We start from the raw sequence: 19,708 nt of genomic DNA, 5'->3' as shown, positions 1-19,708 counted from the left end.
CTATCACTTCTGCAACTGAATTTGTCTTCAGTTATTTTGACCGTAATTATCCAAATTATTACAATATTGGCCGATGGGCCTGGCTCACGACAACAACCTATGGGCTTTAAATAATTATGGGCCTTGGAAGGCCGCTCCAGTTCACTTTGCAGTTATCCATGAAGCAGGCAAAAAAAAGATTTGAAGATTTTATGATACGAATGCCGCCCGCTTGCATTCCCAGTTCCCAATCCTTGACGGACTTCCCACTTCAGATGTCTCTCCGCTCCTCCAATCAAACGATCCTCCTTTCCCTTCCTCTGCTCCCCTAACCTCACAAGCGAAGCCTCTCTCGAGCTCTCTTTCATACTATTGCGGACCATCGCCGCTGCCGGCGAGCAGTGGAAAGTGTGACCGCCTCTAACCTCCGTTTTATATATCTCGTCTAATTTTGCCATTCCGATGTCTCCAGGACCTCCCGATTTATTATGGTTTCTACACTTTGTCGTCTCCACTCAAATCTAGGGTTTGTATACTGTGTCTCTCTCACTCTGGCATCTCCTCTCCTTCTCGCTGTCGATTCTCTCTTCAACTGAATCATCTTCCTCTCCGCTCCTCTTCTCCTCTTACCTCAGAAGACGGCAATACTTTCTATTATGGAGAACTTAAGTCTCCTTCGAACACTCTTTACATACTTCAGCGGACATCGCCGCTGCTGCTGAGTAATCGAAAGTGTTTCCGCCTCCTCTAACTTCTGTTTCAGAAATCTCGATTCGGATGTATCCCGGAACCGCCAATTGCACTCTCGAGCCAGAGCCTTGCAGAACGGACCTATTACCGGCTTTCACCGCTTGAAGACTCCCAAGGGCTTCGTTCCGTACACGAAGACATTGAAAGGTAGCAGTAACTGAGAAACGAAAAAGAGTTCAAACACATCTGTATCTTAAATACCTTATTAAATACCTTGAAATTGAAGATCTTCAATATTTGTCGACTTTTCACTTCTGAACTGAACTGAATATGCTTATATCAGCTTAATCAAAATCTCACAGTGAATTTCTTGTTAGCTAGACGGAACTCAGGTTTTTATGGATGTTTTTCCTTTGTTTCAATTCATTTTTTCTTCTTGAATGTAAATTTGTTTAGATCTTGTGAACTGGTTACATCAAATCTGGCAAAATGCTTATTTCATATCTGGTTAATTCAGATTGGTTCTCCCTTCATGATTATACTCGCTTTGTTCTTTTGGTAGTTGACGTTTTCCTTTTGCTATTAGTTTTATTTAAATTGCACTAATTACTGAAGGGATAAATTTGGTCTTGTAGGTCGGTTCTGTTTTGGATTCTGCGTAATTTTGTGAGCATATCCATCCTGATAGGTTGACATTCTTCTGGTGAGGTTATAAGTTTCATTTTCAATAGTATATGTGTGTGTGTTGATGCGTATTAACAATTATGATTGCTGTTATTATCTTCCAAATTAGTATACTGCTTTTGTTTGTGTACTGGGGAATTTGTCAAGGAGGCTAGCAAAACATCCATGAAAATGAATATCTGCTTGTTAAGTGACTACTTGTCTTAGCTTTTTGTGTAGTCTTGACTCAGTGATTTTGTTTGTATGACAAGAAGCATATTTCTTATTACTTATGATCGTTATAGTGTGCATTCCTATGTATCTACATGGCTAGTTGGCACAGGAGATTTTGTTGTCCTGGCAATTGGCAGAAAACATCCGTGAGGGATTGAAGGGCTGTGATTTCTTTATCAGGATCAAAATGCAAATTTAAAGTAGAATTAGATTGAACTAAGGCTGAACTCCTGAATGAATATTATTGAAGCAAGGCTTAACTGTTTTGTCACTTGATTAGACTTTTCAGTGGGCAGTCATTGCATAACGAGAAAGTCCTACAGTTCAATATCTTTGAATCGTTGCACATTTTCTTTAAGAAAATGCAAAACCAAATGATTATATGGGATTGAACATCCTCCTTGAAAGTTGAAACTTACTTAATAGCCTTTAATTGAGATGGCAGTATGGCACAAGGTAACTAATTACATATTTACATATACTAAATGGATCGTTAATCCCATGCCCTGATTTGTGTTAGTTGTACTTAGCTGAGTTTGTAGCTGAAAGCAAGTTATGACAACGTTTTAAAGAAGATTGAATTCCTATTTAATTTCTCCCTAAGCCTTTAGTGGTTTATTTTTTCTTTTTTCTGATGAATGACTCTTAGGTTTTTTTATTTGTATGATTATTATGCACTCTAATAACTTATGATTCTCCAATTGTTTGTTTGATTGATGATTCTCCAAAAAATACCCTGAAAGAAGAACTTGTGATAACTTTTTTTTTTCTTTCCTGTTTTCCAGTTTTAGAGACCATTTTCTATTTTAGGTTTATCTGTACAAACTTATGGATTCTCGTTAGCTATTTCCCTGAATCAACCTTGGCATGTTTTACTGCTGACAGACAGTATTATTGTACAATGCAGGCGGAAAAGTGGTGCAAGAATGCAAGATAGTGATTTTCTTTCTAACAAAGCATACATTTTTGCTCATTCTCTGCACATCGACTTTGAAAATAGTAAAGTTAATCTTTGCACTGGTATCTCTCTTATTAATTCTGACTTTGTTTGGCCTTTTGATGATAGCACCATTGCCATCTTTCAGAAATAAGCATCCTTTTTTTTTACGTTTTGTGCTGTAAGAGAAACTTTGATCAAGTACGTCAGTTTAATTTGGCCGTATTTTTTCTGCACAGGGAGTTAATATATAATCCCGTTAATGCTAATTTAGTTATTATATCTAACACACCTAATCAATATACGCTGTTCCATTTGTAAGTAGCTTATATTTTGATGTATATAAATTATGCGTTGGAATTTGGTCAGCTTTGTAAGTAGCTTTTCTATATATTTTGTTCTTCAATATCTCACATGTAAAAGTGAGGTTCATTGATCTCCTTGTTCTTTTTCCTTTTTATATTCTGATTTAATGTTGATTTTTATTTCACAACCAGGGCAAGTTTTTTATATACCCAATTAAGTTTCCCATCCATCCATCTATATCTATATCTATATAATTAATATTCATATTGATTATTTTTGGAGTGAACGTTAAATTTTCTTTGTCCAGCTCACACTAGCTTCTTCTCTCCTCTATCTCAATGTATTTTCATCTATGATTCTTAATTAATTGGTTTCATTAATTTTAGCTTTTCTTTCTAGCTTCTTCTCTCCTCTTGATATGTTCTCATCCACTAAGACAAGCAATGACATGAGTCAAGGGACTTGGTCTTAAATAGATACTCTTAGCATTTCGCTTATGTTTTCTAGAATTTATAACCTCCCTCCTATTTAACAATTTTTTTAACCACTTGTAAGCCAAAATACTTCATCTTGAGATCATGCATTCTATGAGCGAGATTATTACGATGAACTGATGTCTGAAGTGGCAGACTATCAGCAGTTTGACAAGGTAAGATTAATGCCTTTCACTATTCTTTGGGGGATTGCTTGTGGAAGATGACCATGAGATAAGGCTATTTAATTTAATTATTATTTTTTATAAATTTACAATTATGAGCAGTTCAAAGGGCTTCTGATTTGAGTCTGTATTTGCCTTTTTCATTTTCATTGCAGTCATCGGAAGTAAATGCATATAAAGTTGCATCTGTGTTAAGTTATTTCTAGGAGTGCTATATATAGCATTGTTTGAGTTGCTAGTATAGGATATGGGGGAGTAACTACGGGAAGTTCTGTTCTGCTTATATTATGCTTGATGTATGATTGTATGGCCGGGTTTGTCCCGTTCATTGGGCAAAAGCCCATTAGATTGTACAACGAGTGCCCAATTAACGAGGTTTAGAATAGATAATCCCCCCCGCAAGGCAAGGCCTTAAGCGCTTGGGCATAACAATAATATTTGATTGGGCCTGTAGACGGCATTTGATTGCGCTAAACGCCCATATTTAAATGGTAGAGAATTTGGTTTCGCTTAATGGGCCTAAATATCACATTAGATTCGGCCTGAAGGCGACGTTAAATAGGCTTAACAACATATTTGATTGGGCCTGAGTTCTATGTTTAATGGGCATAAATATCTTATTTGATTGGGCCGCAGGCCCATGTTAAATAGGCTTAACAATCATATTTGATTGGGCCTTAGGCCACGTTTAATGGGCATGACAAACATATTTTATTGAGTTGAGGCCCACGATTAATGGGCCTAATTGTAGGATTTTATTGGGCCTGAGCCCATGTTTAATGGGCTATACTTTTTCGGCTTTAGGCCCAAGTTTAATGGGCCTTATTGTCATACTTGATTGGGCCTGAGGCCCACTTTTAATGGGCCCAAAAAAGATTTTGTTGGGCTTTAATGGGCCTAAATATTAGATTTTGTTGTTCCCTAGGCCCATGTTTAGTGGGCCAAAGTATCAAACCCATGTCCAATGGGCCTCATGTCAGATTTTGTTGGGCCCAAGGCCCACTTTTAATGGGCCTAATTATCATATTCGATGTTTCACTGGCCTAATTATCATACTGTTTTAGGCTTGAGGCCCAAGATTAATGGGCTAAATTATTATATTTGATTCGGCCTTGGGCCTATCTTCCACGCTTAATGGCCTTGAGGATAATATTTAAACTGGATTCGAGGCCCATATTGGGATCGTATTCAACTCTAATGAGGCACGCAATCATGGGGCATGATATGGGTTTAACGTTCCATTAGTATAGACCTGAGGCCCCAAATTTACTGGACAAAACCCTGTAATCGAATGGGCTATATCACTTGACTGCTGACCGTTTTATAGAGCCATATTTCAATGGGCCTCAGGACCGAATTTGATTGGCGTTAAAGCTTCTAATTAAATAGGTTAATATGTGACTGGGCCTGACCATTTTATTTGGCTTAGGACAGCATTTATTGGCTCATATTTCATTCGCTTAAGATTGGACTTGAGGCCCATACCTAAGTTCCATTCATCAAGCTCTTGGTACCGTACAGAAGCCCCTTAAAGGCCACTCAATTCAGTGCTTCGTAGTTCGTACCACTCGACATACGATGACACTCTAATCATACGGCTAGTCGGCTAGAAGAAGCTAAATTTGTTACCACGATGACAGCATCCACATTAAGTCCACTACAAACCATAGAAAAGAACTTGCGAGTTAGATACATGACACTACACAGAAACATGCAAGCTAAACCGAAGTGCTCGAAAGGATGGCGAAAATACATACCACTACACATGTTCATCTATTCTAGCAAAATACCCTAGAGCGAAGCATCGCACATGCAACATTGCAAAACCGGAGCTCTCAAGCTTCGTTGTTGTGAAACCAGCACAAAAGTTACATAAGAGCATATAGCACATCTCTGACGCTAAAACACTATAGTTAATATGGAGCAGAACAACCGTTGTTAAGTATCACGATAACCATTACAGAAACAGCATCGTAAAGAACACAAATTGACAACTCAAACCTTGACGTGTATCAATAAAGCCAGCAACGGTAATAGTTTAACAGTAATTTATATCTCTATAATCCTTTAAGAGTTGTAGTAAAATTTTGGACACAGATTTCTTTACAATGACCGATGGAGTGTACAATATAAAAAAGAATTAGAGCCAATGACATAATTTTCCAATTCAAGAAAAACTTTATGAGTAGAATCTAAAGAAATTCCTCTACTAGCTGAGAAAATGAAACAATTTCAAAACAGCAACAAAAATGAGTGTTGGGCCGGACAGATCTTATGATGTATTTCGAGTGGCAAGATTAGAACACAGATGGATCAAAGGGGGGCAACCTTTTAAACATATGACATGGTCTCACTAGTTCGCATGTCATGCTTTAGTTTTACCAACTCAACTTAAAAACAAATTTTGACAGCTAATATGCCTGATCTCACATATTTTTCCATGATCAAATAATGTTCAGAGTTAGGAAAGTACCAACCTTGTTCATATACTAACCTCTCTATCCCATTGCCTCAGAAAGTCCAGAGACAGATTAAACGTTCCCTTTATCATACTGAAGAAACAGAATCAACCTGCACAAATTTCCAGCCAATATCTTTGAGTGGGTAGTGCCTGAAACAAAATGCACAATGAAGTTGGGAAAGCAAATCATAATATGATGTTTAAAGGAGATGGCAGAAAAAGCTTGAAAGCTACCGCATAAGAGTTTGGGGATATGATAATGACTTGAATGCATATGCTTTGCTAAAGGTGCAAATATAGCATCCAAGAAATCAAAATCAGCCCCAAAATTCAGAAAAAAAAACTTCAGTTAAAAAATAAAAATAATGCAACAATGAGAGAAAAAAAGAAGCAAGAGACCCATACTTTTTTTACCTTCTTCCAAGACACTGAAAATATCGCACTCTCTCTTTTACAATACACATGTGCATTCCATGTGGCAATGCGTATATCCACCAAAAATGAATTTCAGACACCAAAACAATGCAGAACTCAAACATTGCAAAACTATTGTATGGCAACCCTTCTGTTACCACCAGAATATTCCAAAAGAAGATAACAAAGTACAGCGCAATTTTAAAAGATAAATTAGGCATAAGGCATGGATAATCATGCAAATGCAGTTCCATTGCAAACGTCAATCACATTCATCATGATCATCAAATTCTTATCCCAAACTATCATAATCAATATGTTATGTAGCCATCCATGCCATGAGTTTTCCTTTGCCATTTATTCTTATCAAGCTCTACAATTTCATCTATTTTATAGAGTCCATGCCTTTTCTTATAATTTTTCAGTACATCCAACTCATTCTTTTCAGTACATCCCACTTATATTCTTTTCAACTCCACACAATACCACAATAATATCTTCTACATTGTAATGCCCAAGCTATCTTAGCATATTTTATTGCATCTTATTTTGATTGGCGCTACCCCTATCCTAGATTAAATCATCTAGTTTCTTATCCTATCACATCATATACAAATTATGGTGAAAAAAGAAACTGCAAAATATTAAAACGCAATTATAAATGGTTAGAAGAAAAAGATAAACAACAAAAGTCTACATATCAGGCTTAGTAACAAACCAGATGATAAAACAAGATAAACAACAAAGGTGTGGATGATATTTAGAATAAGTACCGGAAAGAAAGAAGCCATATTATTTTATCATCATACAGATCATATTGCAGCTTTGAGGATACACCTTTCAATCTATCAGATTGAGGTCATCCCATTCAGAATACAATAAACATACAATCCTCAAGAGGAAATGATGAAGCTCACCTTGCGTGGGCGAACAGAGAACGTGCTCAGAGGAGGAGGTGGAGATAAGAGAATCTGAAGGAGAGCGAGCTCGTAAAAGCAAAAATCGAGTTCCGATTCTAGGTTTTAACAATAGATTAGAGTTGGAATATAAGACAAAGAAAAACCTAACAACGCAAGGAGGAAAAACGAGCTCTGAAAGCAAAAATCGAGTTCCGATCTAGGTTCTGACGATACATTAGTTGGAATATGAGATGAAGAAAAACCAAAAAACACAAGGAAAGAAAACGAGGAATACAAAACGAAGCAGAAGAATCATACGAACGAAAAAGAATCCGTCATCGAAGACGAAGGGAGGAACCACGGCCCGATACTCTGGTTCGGCTACAAGGTCCGGCTGATCGTCGACTCGGACTCGAAGATCATACTTCAACAAAAGAAGAAAGACCTAACAGCACAAGGAGAAACCTAACAAATCCGACGGAGAGCGAGCTCGTGAAAGCACAAATCGAGTTCGGATTCAAGGTTTTAACAATACATTAGAGATAAAATATAAAACAAAGAAAAACCTAACAAAACAAGGAGAAAAAACGAGGAATACAAGACAAAGCAGAAGAAGCATACGTACGAAAAAGAATCCGTGATCGAAGACGTAGGGAAGAACGATCTACAAGGCCCGAATGATCGTCGACTCGCACTCGACGATCATACTTCAACCAAAGAATTACGGAGCCATTTTTTCGGGCATGGCCTGTCGTTGCGGACGAGTAGAGAGAACAATTGCATCGTGTCCTCGGAGGACGTAAAGGAATATGAGAGAATCGGAAAGAGAGAGCATGAACATAAAATTCTCGGGCGAAGAGGCAGGATTTGCCGAATATATCCCTCGCAGATGCGCACTAGACTTTCCAAGAGCAGCCCGTGGCAAGCAAGAGATAACCACCGTCTAATTCTATCAACGGTCCTAATTCAATCATTAGTCATCAGTGACAGCGGTTAACTGTTATCATATACAAGTCTGAAAGTGCTTCAATGAAGTTTTTGAATCGTGTGATCTTCTGTGGAAAGTATGTTCTATGTTTTGTCATATGAATTATATCAATCCATCCAGAGTGAGGTTGCAGCCAGGTAAGTACGGTTCTGCCATGAAAATTATGACAAACACAAATAAAGAATGGTCGCAATAGATCATATTCTCTTGAATATGACCAATGAATCTGCATCTGATCCAACATGGAATTACAAAGATAGTTCTGATGCAACAAACAAGATGGTAATAATTTCAAAGAAAACAGCAACCCCTGTTTACTGATAAAACAAAAATCCATCAGGGGCAATGATGCCTAGAAATCCACATCTGTGAAATAACCAGTGTTTTTGCATTAACTAAATGTTGAACGACTCCCACAACAGGTTTCCGCAGTTTAATCTCTTCCAACAAAATTGTTCATAGAAAAGAGGTTTGTAAGGATGCGTACCCTTAACTAGTCAAATCCAGTGAAAGTATTTTCTGACCAAACTCACAAGAAATTTCCTCATCACCTAAGAAAAAGGCACTCATCTCAACCAAAATTTGACCTATCATTTTGCAGATCAAAACAACCAAAAACTCCATAACTGATGCATATATGAGCGGCTAGCTACTCAACGCACATTGACCAACTCCACGTCAAACACAAGCCACGAATTTGGTGGTATCTTCCCACCAGCACCTTGAGTCCCATAACTGCACAAAAATAACGTTTTATATACTAGTACAAGTAGAAAAATGAATTTTCAAAAAAAAAAGTAGGGGGACATAATTTGAGCTTCTTTGTATGGGTGGAAGACGGGAAGGGAGGATGGGATCCCAGGTAGGCATCAAAATGCCGACACCATACCAATACAATGACATTGAAGGAAATTAGATATCATTGCAATCGCATACCCCATTGGTGGCGGAATAGTGAGTCTCCTTTTGTCCCCAACACGCATGCCTGTGAGTTCCATAGACAGAGCATGTGAATTCTTCACACGTAATTAACAGTATAAATTCTGGAATCAAGTGAAGTTTTAAATAAAACACATTACCATCAATTCCAACATCCCATCCCTTTATAACTTGCCCTACACCTGCAAGACAGCGAAAAAATTATTAATGCAATGAAAAACTAAAATTTGGTTACATTTTCAAGTTCAACATGACGATACCTAGGCGGAATTTAAACGGTGCTCGTCCAACATTCGAGTCAAATATTTTTCCATTTTTCTTAAGTTTACCAATGTAGTGGACACCGACCTGAAACAATTTAAAAAAGGAAAGAAAAATATTTTCATTAGATAAAAATGCTCAAGGGGAGGGGGGAAACTTAAATATGAGAATATCCAATTAAATACAGCTCAAACTACAAATGATTTGTTACGGCCGCAGTTATCAGTCTGTCATTATACTCACGACATAAGTTTTATCTGAATTTCGTTAATACCTCCTTTTCTAGTCCATGAAAACCATACTGCCTACTTGGGCAGTTGAGAATTCACATAGAACGACTCAACTCCATCAGTAGGGAATTTATATCAAGTATGTATATCAGCAAACAAATCAAATGCACCAAATGATAGATGACAGTGAATAAATCATTGCTATATTTTGCAGAATATTGGTAATATCATGAGATTAGCATACAACAGCGATCTTCTCAATATCGAGTATGCCTGGTGGAAGGGAATATTATAAAGATAACAGAAACAAAGGAATCATATTAGAATAAACACTTACCAGTGATTTAAGAATATAAATTTATATTCAAGAACAGAAAATTACCTGACTCCCCAAAAAAGCTCTTTTACCATCTGGTTTTCCCATGGCTAATTCCTCAACCACCAATCCATTTGCCCAGGTTCTAACTTTTGAAGGCTTAGCAGTATTTTGCTTTTCCCCAGATACCAAAGTGGGTTCACCACTATCCTGCATAGATGAAACAGGTTGTTCTGAATTCAGCCCCCCTCCAGCCTCCTGTTTCTTCTTATCTTTCTTCTTATTCTTCTTTTTCTTCTCAGCGCGATTGTCACTAGGCAAAGCAATCGAATTTGTCTCAAGGCCCCTGGATATAAATGCAGAAACATGATCAACTAACAAGTACAAATGCATCACAATATCATTGGTCTAACACGATATTATCAGCCAAGCCTACGTGCGTGTGCATGTATGTGTGTGTGAGAGAGAGAGTGAGGCCAGAGTAGTTGGGAAAGAACAATTTGAATACTAAAATGATATGCTCATAAAAAGGTGAGTTAGGGAGTAATATAAGTGAAACTAGTCTAAGTAATTGAGCCCCTAAACTTTTTACTGAGATCAACTGTAGGAAGCTGGTGACCATATGGAGAGAATATGTTGTATAGCAAGGATTTCAGTTTGCATGAAATTGCTCAGAAACCATCCAGGTTAACACATCTAGTTCTAATACCAATGTGCCAAAAGCATTGGTCATTCAGGACCTTCACTATCAAAGAAAGCAGATCTACAAAGAGAGAAAAACAGGAAATTATGGTGGAAAAGAAACCATCTGGGTGAACATGCAAAATAAAAAAACTGAAGTACCTAAAGATTTGATCTTACACCATCAAATCCGGTAGATGAACATGCAAATATCTGCATCTTGAATGCAAAAATAAGAGTAGGGACATACACAACATGTTAATCGGTAAGAGAAAAGAGAAGAGTTCTCACCTCTGACTGTCATCACCTCTATCAGTAGAGACCTGGAGGTCAGTGTCATTCTCCTCTTCAGGTTGGATCTCATCCTCTGAAATATGATTAATCACGTTACCTGTGCCTGTTTCACGAGCTTTTTCATCTTTGTCCTTCTCTTTCTGCTGCTTTTTCTTTTTTGCTTTCCTGAGAACACATAAAGGAACCAATCAAGTAGATGCTATGTTAAGCATTTTATGAACCTTTCCTGCTTGAGTGAGATAAATATAATGAAAACGTTCTTCAACCTAGTTTTTTTATCTTGACCAAAAATGAATAACGAAATGTAAAATTAAGAATCAACACTAAATGATTCAAGCTTTTGAAGAAAGACCAAGAAAAGATGGACTACAACACCTTTCAAGTTGACCATCTTGGTTGGCACTTTTATCTTTTCTTTTCTTGGTAGTAGCAATCTCATCGACATCTTTTGTTTTCTTCTTCTTGCTTTCTTTGGTTTTTTTCTTCTCCACCTGTCCCTCTTCTTCTTTGGGCACCACAACTGTAGCTTTGCTTCCATGAGAGGTGGAAATTGGAAATCCATCTTCATCTTCACTCTCCAAAACTGGGACACTACTACTCTGCTTGACAACAATTTGTCTTTGGGAGTCATTTTGCTCCATGGAGTCACTTGCTCGATTCTTTTTTTGGATCTTAGATTGGCCAGTTCCATTTGTAGGTTTCACATCATCAGTTATCTCCTCAATCACAACTGAGATCAAAGAACAATTTTCAGGAAGAAAATTCTTGAGTTAAATGGAAGCAAATATCACAAAGAAATGGCATACAATTTAATCGATGAGGCAAGTTTAATCAGTTTGCAGTTAACTTAAAAGCCACGTCTAACGTACAAGTGTAGAAACAATTACCACAAAGCTAGAGTTAAAAACTTAAAATACTGATATCAAGGAAATAAATCATATTCTGGAACAATAATGTAAAATAAGAACAAACTATTACAAAATATTGCAAGATATTAATCTTATCATGGGAATATTTACCCAAATAAGAGTACAGCATTTGCTCTATTCCGGTTTTCAACAAAAAAAGCAACTTATCTATTCACTCTCATTTACTGGTTACCTACAGCCTCATCACAAATCTTCTTCCACAAACCTCTTTTCCCACACTATAAGGCTTTCCAAAAATAAACAACATTAAACATTCCAATGTTTCTGGACATTTTGCAGAAAAATCTAGAACAAACAAGTGTTCCAGCAAACTCTCTTGTACCAGATCCAGATGTGTGACCTTCTGGTAGTTAGCAAAATACAAGAAGATCAAACAGTCTTCAGTAAAATATGGAATAGCATATGACCTTCATATTGAAGGTTGCTGAACCACATGGGACAACATGAAAAGGCAAACGGGTGAAAAGTGAATCTCTTGCAATAGTTTCAGCGCGGAATTACCTCCACTATTAGGGACAGATGAAGATCGGAACATTTCTAGATCTTCATCATCATCCATATAGTCATCCCCGTAATCATCTTCAGTATCATATTCACTAGAATCATCTGTCTCTGACACTGTCTCATACAAATCTTCCCCAGAATCACTTCATACGGTAGTTAGGAAAGTACAAACGAAATGCAACACATTCAACTAAAGCACGTAAGAAAGAGAGAAGATGGTGGGAGGTTGGAAGGGAAGTGGGTGGGGTTGTCAGGAGAGATGCCAAGAATCTCTTTTTCATACCAAACAACAAAACAGTAGCCAAAAGGATACAATTCATATTCTTCACGGAGAGTATCTCCATCAGTGCGCACAAAGTAACCAGAGAGATGAATGCTTCGTGAACCAATCACTGAAAACGCCAATAATTCTTCATCATCATCGAATTCAAGATCCAAGGAGCAAGACTCAGTCTTATTAGGTAATAGAGAACACAAGAAAATTGGACTCTTGTGTCCCTTGGAACACTGGAGAATGCTTTTATCTTTTGACGAACCAATGCCCAATGTAGCCTGAGGAAAAGAAGGTTAAAAGAAATGCGCCTAACAGTAAATGCACAAAGAAATTTACAGCGTATAGGGACTTCCAAAGTCACACAAACACTATCCTTCATACAGAAATGACTTCAAACACAATGATGATTGATGAATCTCAACCACGTAACATCATAACCATCGGCTAACATTCACATTCACCATTTTTCAAAATTCTAATTGTGAGGACACAAGCCCTTAATAACATAACAGACAGACTCAATATTCATAGCTCTGAATTTTTCCCCTTTAGCTGAAGAAATTTCATCCTCGAATAGTATTTATATATGGCCAATAAAAGATGAGGCAGCGACAGATTATTACTATCGCATAAAGTCCTAACAGCGCATTCAGCACATTCTGAATCTCCTAAGAATACGTGTAAATCCTAGATGTAAAAATATGCAGAATTCTTCATGAACAAAAAACAACCAAAGTAATAAAAACAATAACAACAAAGCAACCAAATTCAAAAAAATATCAACACAGTTCCAACATCAAATTTCCAGTCGGCAATGTCCTAATAAAACAATTTAAGAACTGTTTCAAGCAGAGAAAACATACCTGTGTCACACGCAGTTTTCTCGGCACATTATCAGGGTGATAGGGATGAGGTCTTCCTGGTTTTACTTCGATTCCTAATCACAGAAAGATATTCCAGCAATCATTCGAGGAAAACATTAAAACATACAACCCAAACGTACATTATATATCCTCTGTTCGATTATCAAGCAATAGCAGGAAATTAAAATCAAATCCTGGAATCTTCTATCAAAAGCAAGATGAATACTAAACGCCATTTGCAAGTCTGAGATTCTATTTGATTACAAATATTTATTACATTACCCAGAGTCCCTTACTGTCCACACCAGCCTCGAACTATTGAATTAAAATATGCATACAAGATAAAATATAAAACTAGAATAGCCAGATTCAGAAAAATGATGAGAGAACCAACCCCAGAAGCCCATTTTTCTTTCGCGTGTTCAACCTTTGAAAATACTTCACTCCAAAACCCTAGACGACTCTGTTCGCAGGTATTAAAACCCTACTCAAGCCTAGTTACCCATGATCTGACGGAAGATGCGTATCACTTAACGGACAGAAGACACGTGTACGTGTTCGAGAACTGATGTCAACGGCTCCCTACCGGTATAAACGGCGTTATGTTTACAGCAAGTCCAACCCATTACTCATTTTTGGTAACACAGTTTCCCTTATTTTGAGTAAAAAGCAATTTTAGATTATCAATTTTCTAACACCCTTCCAATCATATACCTCATTTTCATATCACATCCAATATTTAATTATTTAAAGGTAAGAGAGATAGAGAGATGCAAGAGAGAGAAAAATAAAAAGTAAGAGAGAGAGTTGCAAGAGAGAGAAATCGAATAAAAAATAATTAAAATTTATATACGTAACATGGGATTCAGGGGGGAGCCGGTGCAGTAATGAACAGGTTAATAACCTGTTCACTCTATGAATCGTTGGATCTTTAAGGCATGATCTGACGGTCAATTAATCTGACTCCTCTTTGTACAATTGTACTCTAACTTTCTCACAAAAAATACAAAAGAAAAAATTGACTCGTTCTCTTCATACTCTGTCTCTCATCAAAGTAAATCCTTTCCTTTCTTCTCGCCATCTCCTTGGTGATTCCTTCTGATCAAAGCTCATCAACTATCTGCTGCAAAGAGACGGTTGAGGTCAAGAATAAGATCGACAAAGGCCATCAGATCTGACTTCTATTTGTACTCTTATCTCTATCTTAAAAAATACAACAGAATGAGATCTGACTCCTCAAGCCCCCTTGGCTTTCTTCTCGCCATCTCCATTGCTGATTCCATCTAATCAAAGCTCCTCAAGTATCTGCCGCAAAAATGGTTTTGATTCTAAATCCTAGGTTTGTAAGTTGAAGTTGGCATTATTCCTCAATCTCTAATTCAATAGCCTCTTTCATCTTTATCAGGTCAAGAACCCATTGATGTTAGAGAGAGAAAAGCTGAACAAGATAAGAATAAATTTAATTTAAAATATTGAAAATTTGTTAGGTAAACTAAAAACCGTTGGATATAAATCATAGGATCCAATGGCTTAGATAATGAACCGGTTAATAGCCGGTGCATAGTGCACCGACACTCCCCCGGGTCCCGTAACATGAGCCATGTCCTAGATTTGTGTTACCCAAAAATGAATTCTAAAAATAAGTAAGAGTTTAGGTAACTCATTGGAAGATAAAAATAGGAAAAAGTGTTACCTAAAACAAGTTTTTACTTATTTTGAGTAACCCATTGAACATGCTCTAAGTGGGCCTGGTTGGCCCAATCTGGAACAGCCCTCAAAGGAACATGTTTTCCTTTCGGTAGATTAGGTCACTAACGCCTAGCTGAACCCAAAAAGACCAAAATGACATGCAGTAATCAATCTCTTCCATATGGGCTTCAATTCATGAATACAGACGTGTATGAGGTTAAATTTGGCAAAAGATTTTTGTTACAAATAACATATGATTCACAATATGTACAAAAGAAAAACATATGATTCTCATTATAGCAGAATTAACAAGTGATAACAAAAGCAGTACAGCAGCTGGGCTGTTTCATTCTTACAACCTTGGTGAAGATCCATTGCGTACGTATTCTACATTATTTATAACACACCCTTTACGATCATCCGACTGTTTAAAGTAAGCTCACATGTATGTCAGTATTGATAAGGGAGATCATAAGTATACAAGATGTCCATCACAGGTTGATGTCCTCAACATTGACATTACCACTGGATGCCTCCATCAGCCCATTGCGTATCTGATCAGTTATATCCCTAACATGACCAGGACCGTGGGGTATAAAAACAGTAGTGTTCTTCGATGAGTTCCCAAGGTCCTTGATTGTGTCAAAGTACTGAGTGATCATTATGAGATCCATCACCTCCTTAGCTGAGGTTCCTTCAACCTTATGAGAGAAATTCAATATATTCTCTCTTAATCCATCTGTGATTGCCTGCCTTTGTTTGGCCACGCCAACCCCACCCAGGTACTTGGCTTCAGCTTCGGCTTCAGCTTTCTTCACTAGGAGCACCTTCTCTGCTTCTCCTTTGTATACGCTAGCAAGTTGAAGCCTTTGAGCTGTGACAGAGCATTGATACTCAGTAGTTAAATTTAAAAAGAAAAAAAGAAAAAAAAAATACTGAGGAACAAAGCTTAAACACCAAGCAAAAGCCAGTCAATGGAGATTGAACATTTAAGAATAGCCAACACGCTAACTACTTCGATATATCATCAAGTATCACTGGAGTAAGCAACTTGCAGACAACCTATAAGGCTATAACAGAAGTTCTGACTTAGATTACAAATATTTGCAAGGGTGTCTGACTTTAGATTAAAATATTAGGTGCGCTTGTGGCAGGTGGTAATGAAATATTAAGTACATTCCACAATCTTTGACCCCATTGAAAAACCTGCTATGGATCAAAATTCAAAATTATCAATGGGGCAGTGTTGGACAATGCCATCACGATGTAGTCTGAAACAGATTTGTCCTTTCATGGATCAACCTATTAAGCTATGTTCCGAAAGTGACATGTATTGAAAATGTCACACAACATGACCATTCAGAGTGGTGTGGTTGTAAGCATGTTTGGAAATCCTCACCCTTAAACAATTGACTCAAATATCAGGCTTCTCAGCCTTTCACTCTCTTATTTGAGCCAGTTAGTAGAAGTCATTTTCTCCACCCTTATCTGAGCCAGTGTTGGCCCGTTCTTAAATTTTTTAGATATCCTCCACATCCTCCTACAACCATGATTCCATTGAGAGTGGCAAAAAACACTCTGTCCCCCCCCCCCCAACCCCCCCAAAATTCTCTCTCCCTGTCCCCTCCACCACTCCCTTGTAGTAACACATGAGGATAAGCTAAACTCTAAACAAAATCTCTTTTTCCTGAATCCATAGCCCCTATTTGCTCTCACAAAAGGATTGCCTTCAGAGATGACTAATTAGATCTCCCCAAATAATGATCGTTTCCTCATCTAACATCCTTTTGATAAACGCATCAATGTTCTATGAAAATTTTTGCTTAATGACATTTTCTAGACTTGAAGCGAAAAAGCTCTCATCAACAATACTTCTCACACCATTTCCTTTCAACCCCTATATGCTGGAATTTATACCAAATCTTACTCTCAAATCTCAATCATCCTAAATTTCTCTCTTGTCCAGTTTGTTAGTTAGACAAGTTGTGTCAACACAAATTTTAATCAATGTATCAACTATCTTCAATGTGATTTCCAACTCCAACACCCAATATTCCCAATTTATTTTCTTGGACTAACATCTCCCCATACACCCATCTATTTTTCAACATCCAAGCATCAATTTGGTATGACACTTTATTAGTATGAAATACCCCCATGATTTCTGAAATAATTTATAATACCAGTACTAATTGAACTCAATCAAGGTGATTAAGCAAGAGGATTAAGTCGATTAATTTACTAGGGTAAGGGAAAAAATAGGAAGAATGGCTCGTTAGAATCCATAAAGTTAACACTGGTATCAGCCACCACGCCTACCGCCTTTTTCAAGACTTAAAGACAGGCTCTACAAGATCTGATGTGAAGATGAAAGTCAGCGTAAGGCAGATTTATTAGGCACGTATATAACTTTGAGAATTTAAATAAAAAAGAGACTCAGTGTGATAGAAAAAATACCTGCATTAATTTCATTCATCGCCTTGCGGACAGAGGCATCGGGTATAATGTCCACCATCAGTATGTGTTCTATGCTGTATCCATACGCTCTCATCACCTGACTCATAATTTCAACAAACAGAATCAAATTGAGAATCCCATTATCCTTGACAAAATGTATGAGCACAGAAAGATCATGACGGAAAAAAAAAATAGAAAACAAATTTTGCACATACAAAGGATTAATCATCATTATCGCAAGAATATACACTGACAATCATACAAGCAGAACATTCAACTATGAATTGATGTTTTTATATTTGAATGTCTTAAAAAGGAATCCAGTGGCAACACTACAACAAAGAGCTATTAACTCGCTGTGCAAAATAATTTACAACCCAAATCATGATATGCTAACTAATACAGAGAAGTCTTTAAACTTCATGATCAAGTGCTAAAAAGAACAATGAATAAGCACTGAATGATGCAAAAACTAATATAAAATGCCAACAGAGGACAGGGAAGATAACTGGAAATGATGTAGCAGAACAAAGAAAGCCAAATCCACCATACACGAGTAACTATACCTTCTCAAGTTCCTCTAATACAGCTTTAGCAACCTCACCCTTTTGCTCAAAGAGCTCATCCAGTGTCATTCTTGGGACAAGAGCACGAACCACTAAAACAATTGATCAGATACATTTTTAAATGAGGAGGATAATCAATAACGATACAAAAAAAATCATGATAAAATGCGACGTTTCAAGAAAAACAAGATACCATCAAACACGTAAGCCTGAATCTGCTCTTTGGGATTTTGCAGCTCATAAAATGCATCATCAGCATTTTCTTTAACTACTCGATATTGTATCGAGCAGAGCAATTGCACAAAAACATTATCCTGCAATTCAAAGAACCGGTCATTCTTTTCAAAATAGGGCAAGAGAAGTTTGACCTCAAAACAAAAAATCATGCATTACTTACCATAGGGGAACAAAAGGCATAGCCAATTGATATATAATGATAGGCTTCATATCACGATCAAACACGTGACCTAATCTTATGAAAAAATTTGACACAGCACAAGGCAACATATACACTTCAACTTAGAATCCTCTCGGGGAATATAAAGTTCTTCCCAAGACATGGACTGATAACTAAATGCCCAAACCCTACTTTTGCTAGCATCAATCAGAACTAAGGTGTCCCATTTCCCTGGCAAGACCTATCCATTCATCTCACCTCATCATTCACATGTTGTAATCAGTTATACTAATAGATCTCAACAAAAGCATACAAGAGGTGAAGAAAACCGCTCTCCTCATATGTTTTCTCGGCAAACCAAAGCGTCACAAGGCGGAGGAGGTAAGATAGGAACAAACAAAATGGAGTGAAAAATTGTTAATCATCCAAGATCAGTGGCCATTCCATTCATAATCCAGAACCAGAAACCTAGAATTGTTCGGGAATGAAAAGATGGAGTAACAATTTTTACAGGGAAAAAAAAAAGACAAGATAAAGATGAATAATTCGCTAAAGAAAAAGAAAGAACTGAGAATCTACAATAACGAACTCCACAAACCAATGAAATATGACAAATACAAAAGATGATTTAAAGAATAACCTTGGTTTTAGTTTCGACGCGGACATCGAGAGAGCTGATCCTCGTGGAGAGAAGCCCAGCCAGACATTCCCCGGCCAATGGATTGAAAAAATGTAGCCCCGGCTCCGCCAGCCGCTCAAACCTACCCCACCTCTCCACCACGGCTATGCTCGCCTGCTCCACGCATCCACAGAAAATACAGTTCGCGTTTCCCATCTCTCTCTCTTTCTACTATTCAGAAGAAGAAGAAGAAACAATGGAAGTTACATTACAATACGCGCCACCAGCCCCTAAATGCCACGGAGGTACAGAGAGAGAGAACGACGACCTTTTGCATTAGATTTTACTTCGTCAAAGTGCTGCGTTTCGTTGGTTTGGTTCATTGGTTTGGCCTTAAGCGGAGGGTTATCGTATCAAGAATTCCGGATTTGATATCAGATTTATTAATTTTATACGTTAT

At 37.4% G+C, this 19,708-nt stretch overlaps 2 protein-coding genes and 1 long non-coding RNA gene across 11 annotated transcripts; 1 reads left to right on the top strand and 2 right to left on the bottom strand.

Annotated features, from left to right (window-relative positions):
- Window positions 1-183: 183 nt before the first annotated feature.
- LOC119983682 lies at window positions 184-2,935 on the top strand. Its single transcript, XR_005464700.1, has 3 exons — window positions 184-876; window positions 1,305-1,372; window positions 2,474-2,935. It is a non-coding gene; the product is annotated as an uncharacterized LOC119983682 (long non-coding RNA).
- A 2,201-nt stretch (window positions 2,936-5,136) lies between these two features.
- Window positions 5,137-14,033, bottom strand: LOC119984107 (peptidyl-prolyl cis-trans isomerase FKBP53-like). Of its 9 annotated transcripts, none has more exons than XM_038827898.1 (13): window positions 13,915-14,033; window positions 13,521-13,594; window positions 12,697-12,935; window positions 12,381-12,526; window positions 11,326-11,680; window positions 10,948-11,115; window positions 10,042-10,321; window positions 9,429-9,516; window positions 9,309-9,350; window positions 9,166-9,214; window positions 7,260-8,964; window positions 5,945-6,038; window positions 5,137-5,374 (listed from the first exon to the last, which is right to left on the bottom strand). In XM_038827898.1, exons 1-11 carry the CDS (start codon window positions 13,925-13,927, stop codon window positions 8,883-8,885), a joined length of 1,536 nt encoding a protein of 511 aa, XP_038683826.1. In that variant the 5' UTR covers window positions 13,928-14,033; the 3' UTR covers window positions 5,137-5,374; window positions 5,945-6,038; window positions 7,260-8,882. The 9 variants fall into 9 exon arrangements, with proteins under 9 accessions (XP_038683826.1, XP_038683827.1, XP_038683828.1 ...); XM_038827899.1 differs by having other exon boundaries at window positions 7,867-8,964; XM_038827900.1 differs by having other exon boundaries at window positions 5,137-5,366; window positions 7,867-8,964.
- A 1,444-nt stretch (window positions 14,034-15,477) lies between these two features.
- On the bottom strand, window positions 15,478-19,642 carry LOC119983356 (hypersensitive-induced response protein 4-like). The gene is made up of 5 exons (XM_038827031.1): window positions 19,270-19,642; window positions 18,426-18,546; window positions 18,233-18,324; window positions 17,667-17,763; window positions 15,478-16,083 (listed from the first exon to the last, which is right to left on the bottom strand). The coding sequence occupies exons 1-5, from the start codon at window positions 19,462-19,464 to the stop codon at window positions 15,701-15,703; spliced, it is 888 nt and encodes a 295-aa protein (XP_038682959.1). The 5' UTR covers window positions 19,465-19,642; the 3' UTR covers window positions 15,478-15,700.
- Window positions 19,643-19,708: the final 66 nt, after the last annotated feature.

Source organism: Tripterygium wilfordii, chromosome 18, assembly GCF_013401445.1.
Source record: "Tripterygium wilfordii isolate XIE 37 chromosome 18, ASM1340144v1, whole genome shotgun sequence".
Classification (NCBI taxonomy): Eukaryota; Viridiplantae; Streptophyta; class Magnoliopsida; order Celastrales; family Celastraceae; genus Tripterygium; species Tripterygium wilfordii.
This window is presented reverse-complemented; position numbering and strand designations above follow the sequence as displayed.

Bases quoted from the DNA above. Each gene is read 5' to 3' on its own strand.
- LOC119983356 (XM_038827031.1), bottom strand. From the start codon at position 19,464: ATGGGAAACGCGAACTGTATTTTCTGTGGATGCGTGGAGCAGGCGAGC. The intron at 18,325-18,425 runs GTATCTTGTTTT...CAATTGTTTTAG, and splicing joins TCAGGCTTACGTGTTTGATG to TGGTTCGTGCTCTTGTCCCA. The intron at 17,764-18,232 runs GTATAGTTACTC...ATTATGAGTCAG, and splicing joins TATTAGAGGAACTTGAGAAG to GTGATGAGAGCGTATGGATA.
- LOC119984107 (XM_038827895.1), bottom strand. The intron at 11,681-12,380 runs GTAATTCCGCGC...CTTTGATCTCAG, and splicing joins ATCTGTCCCTAATAGTGGAG to TTGTGATTGAGGAGATAACT. The intron at 11,116-11,325 runs GTGTTGTAGTCC...ATGTGTTCTCAG, and splicing joins CAAGATGGTCAACTTGAAAG to GAAAGCAAAAAAGAAAAAGC.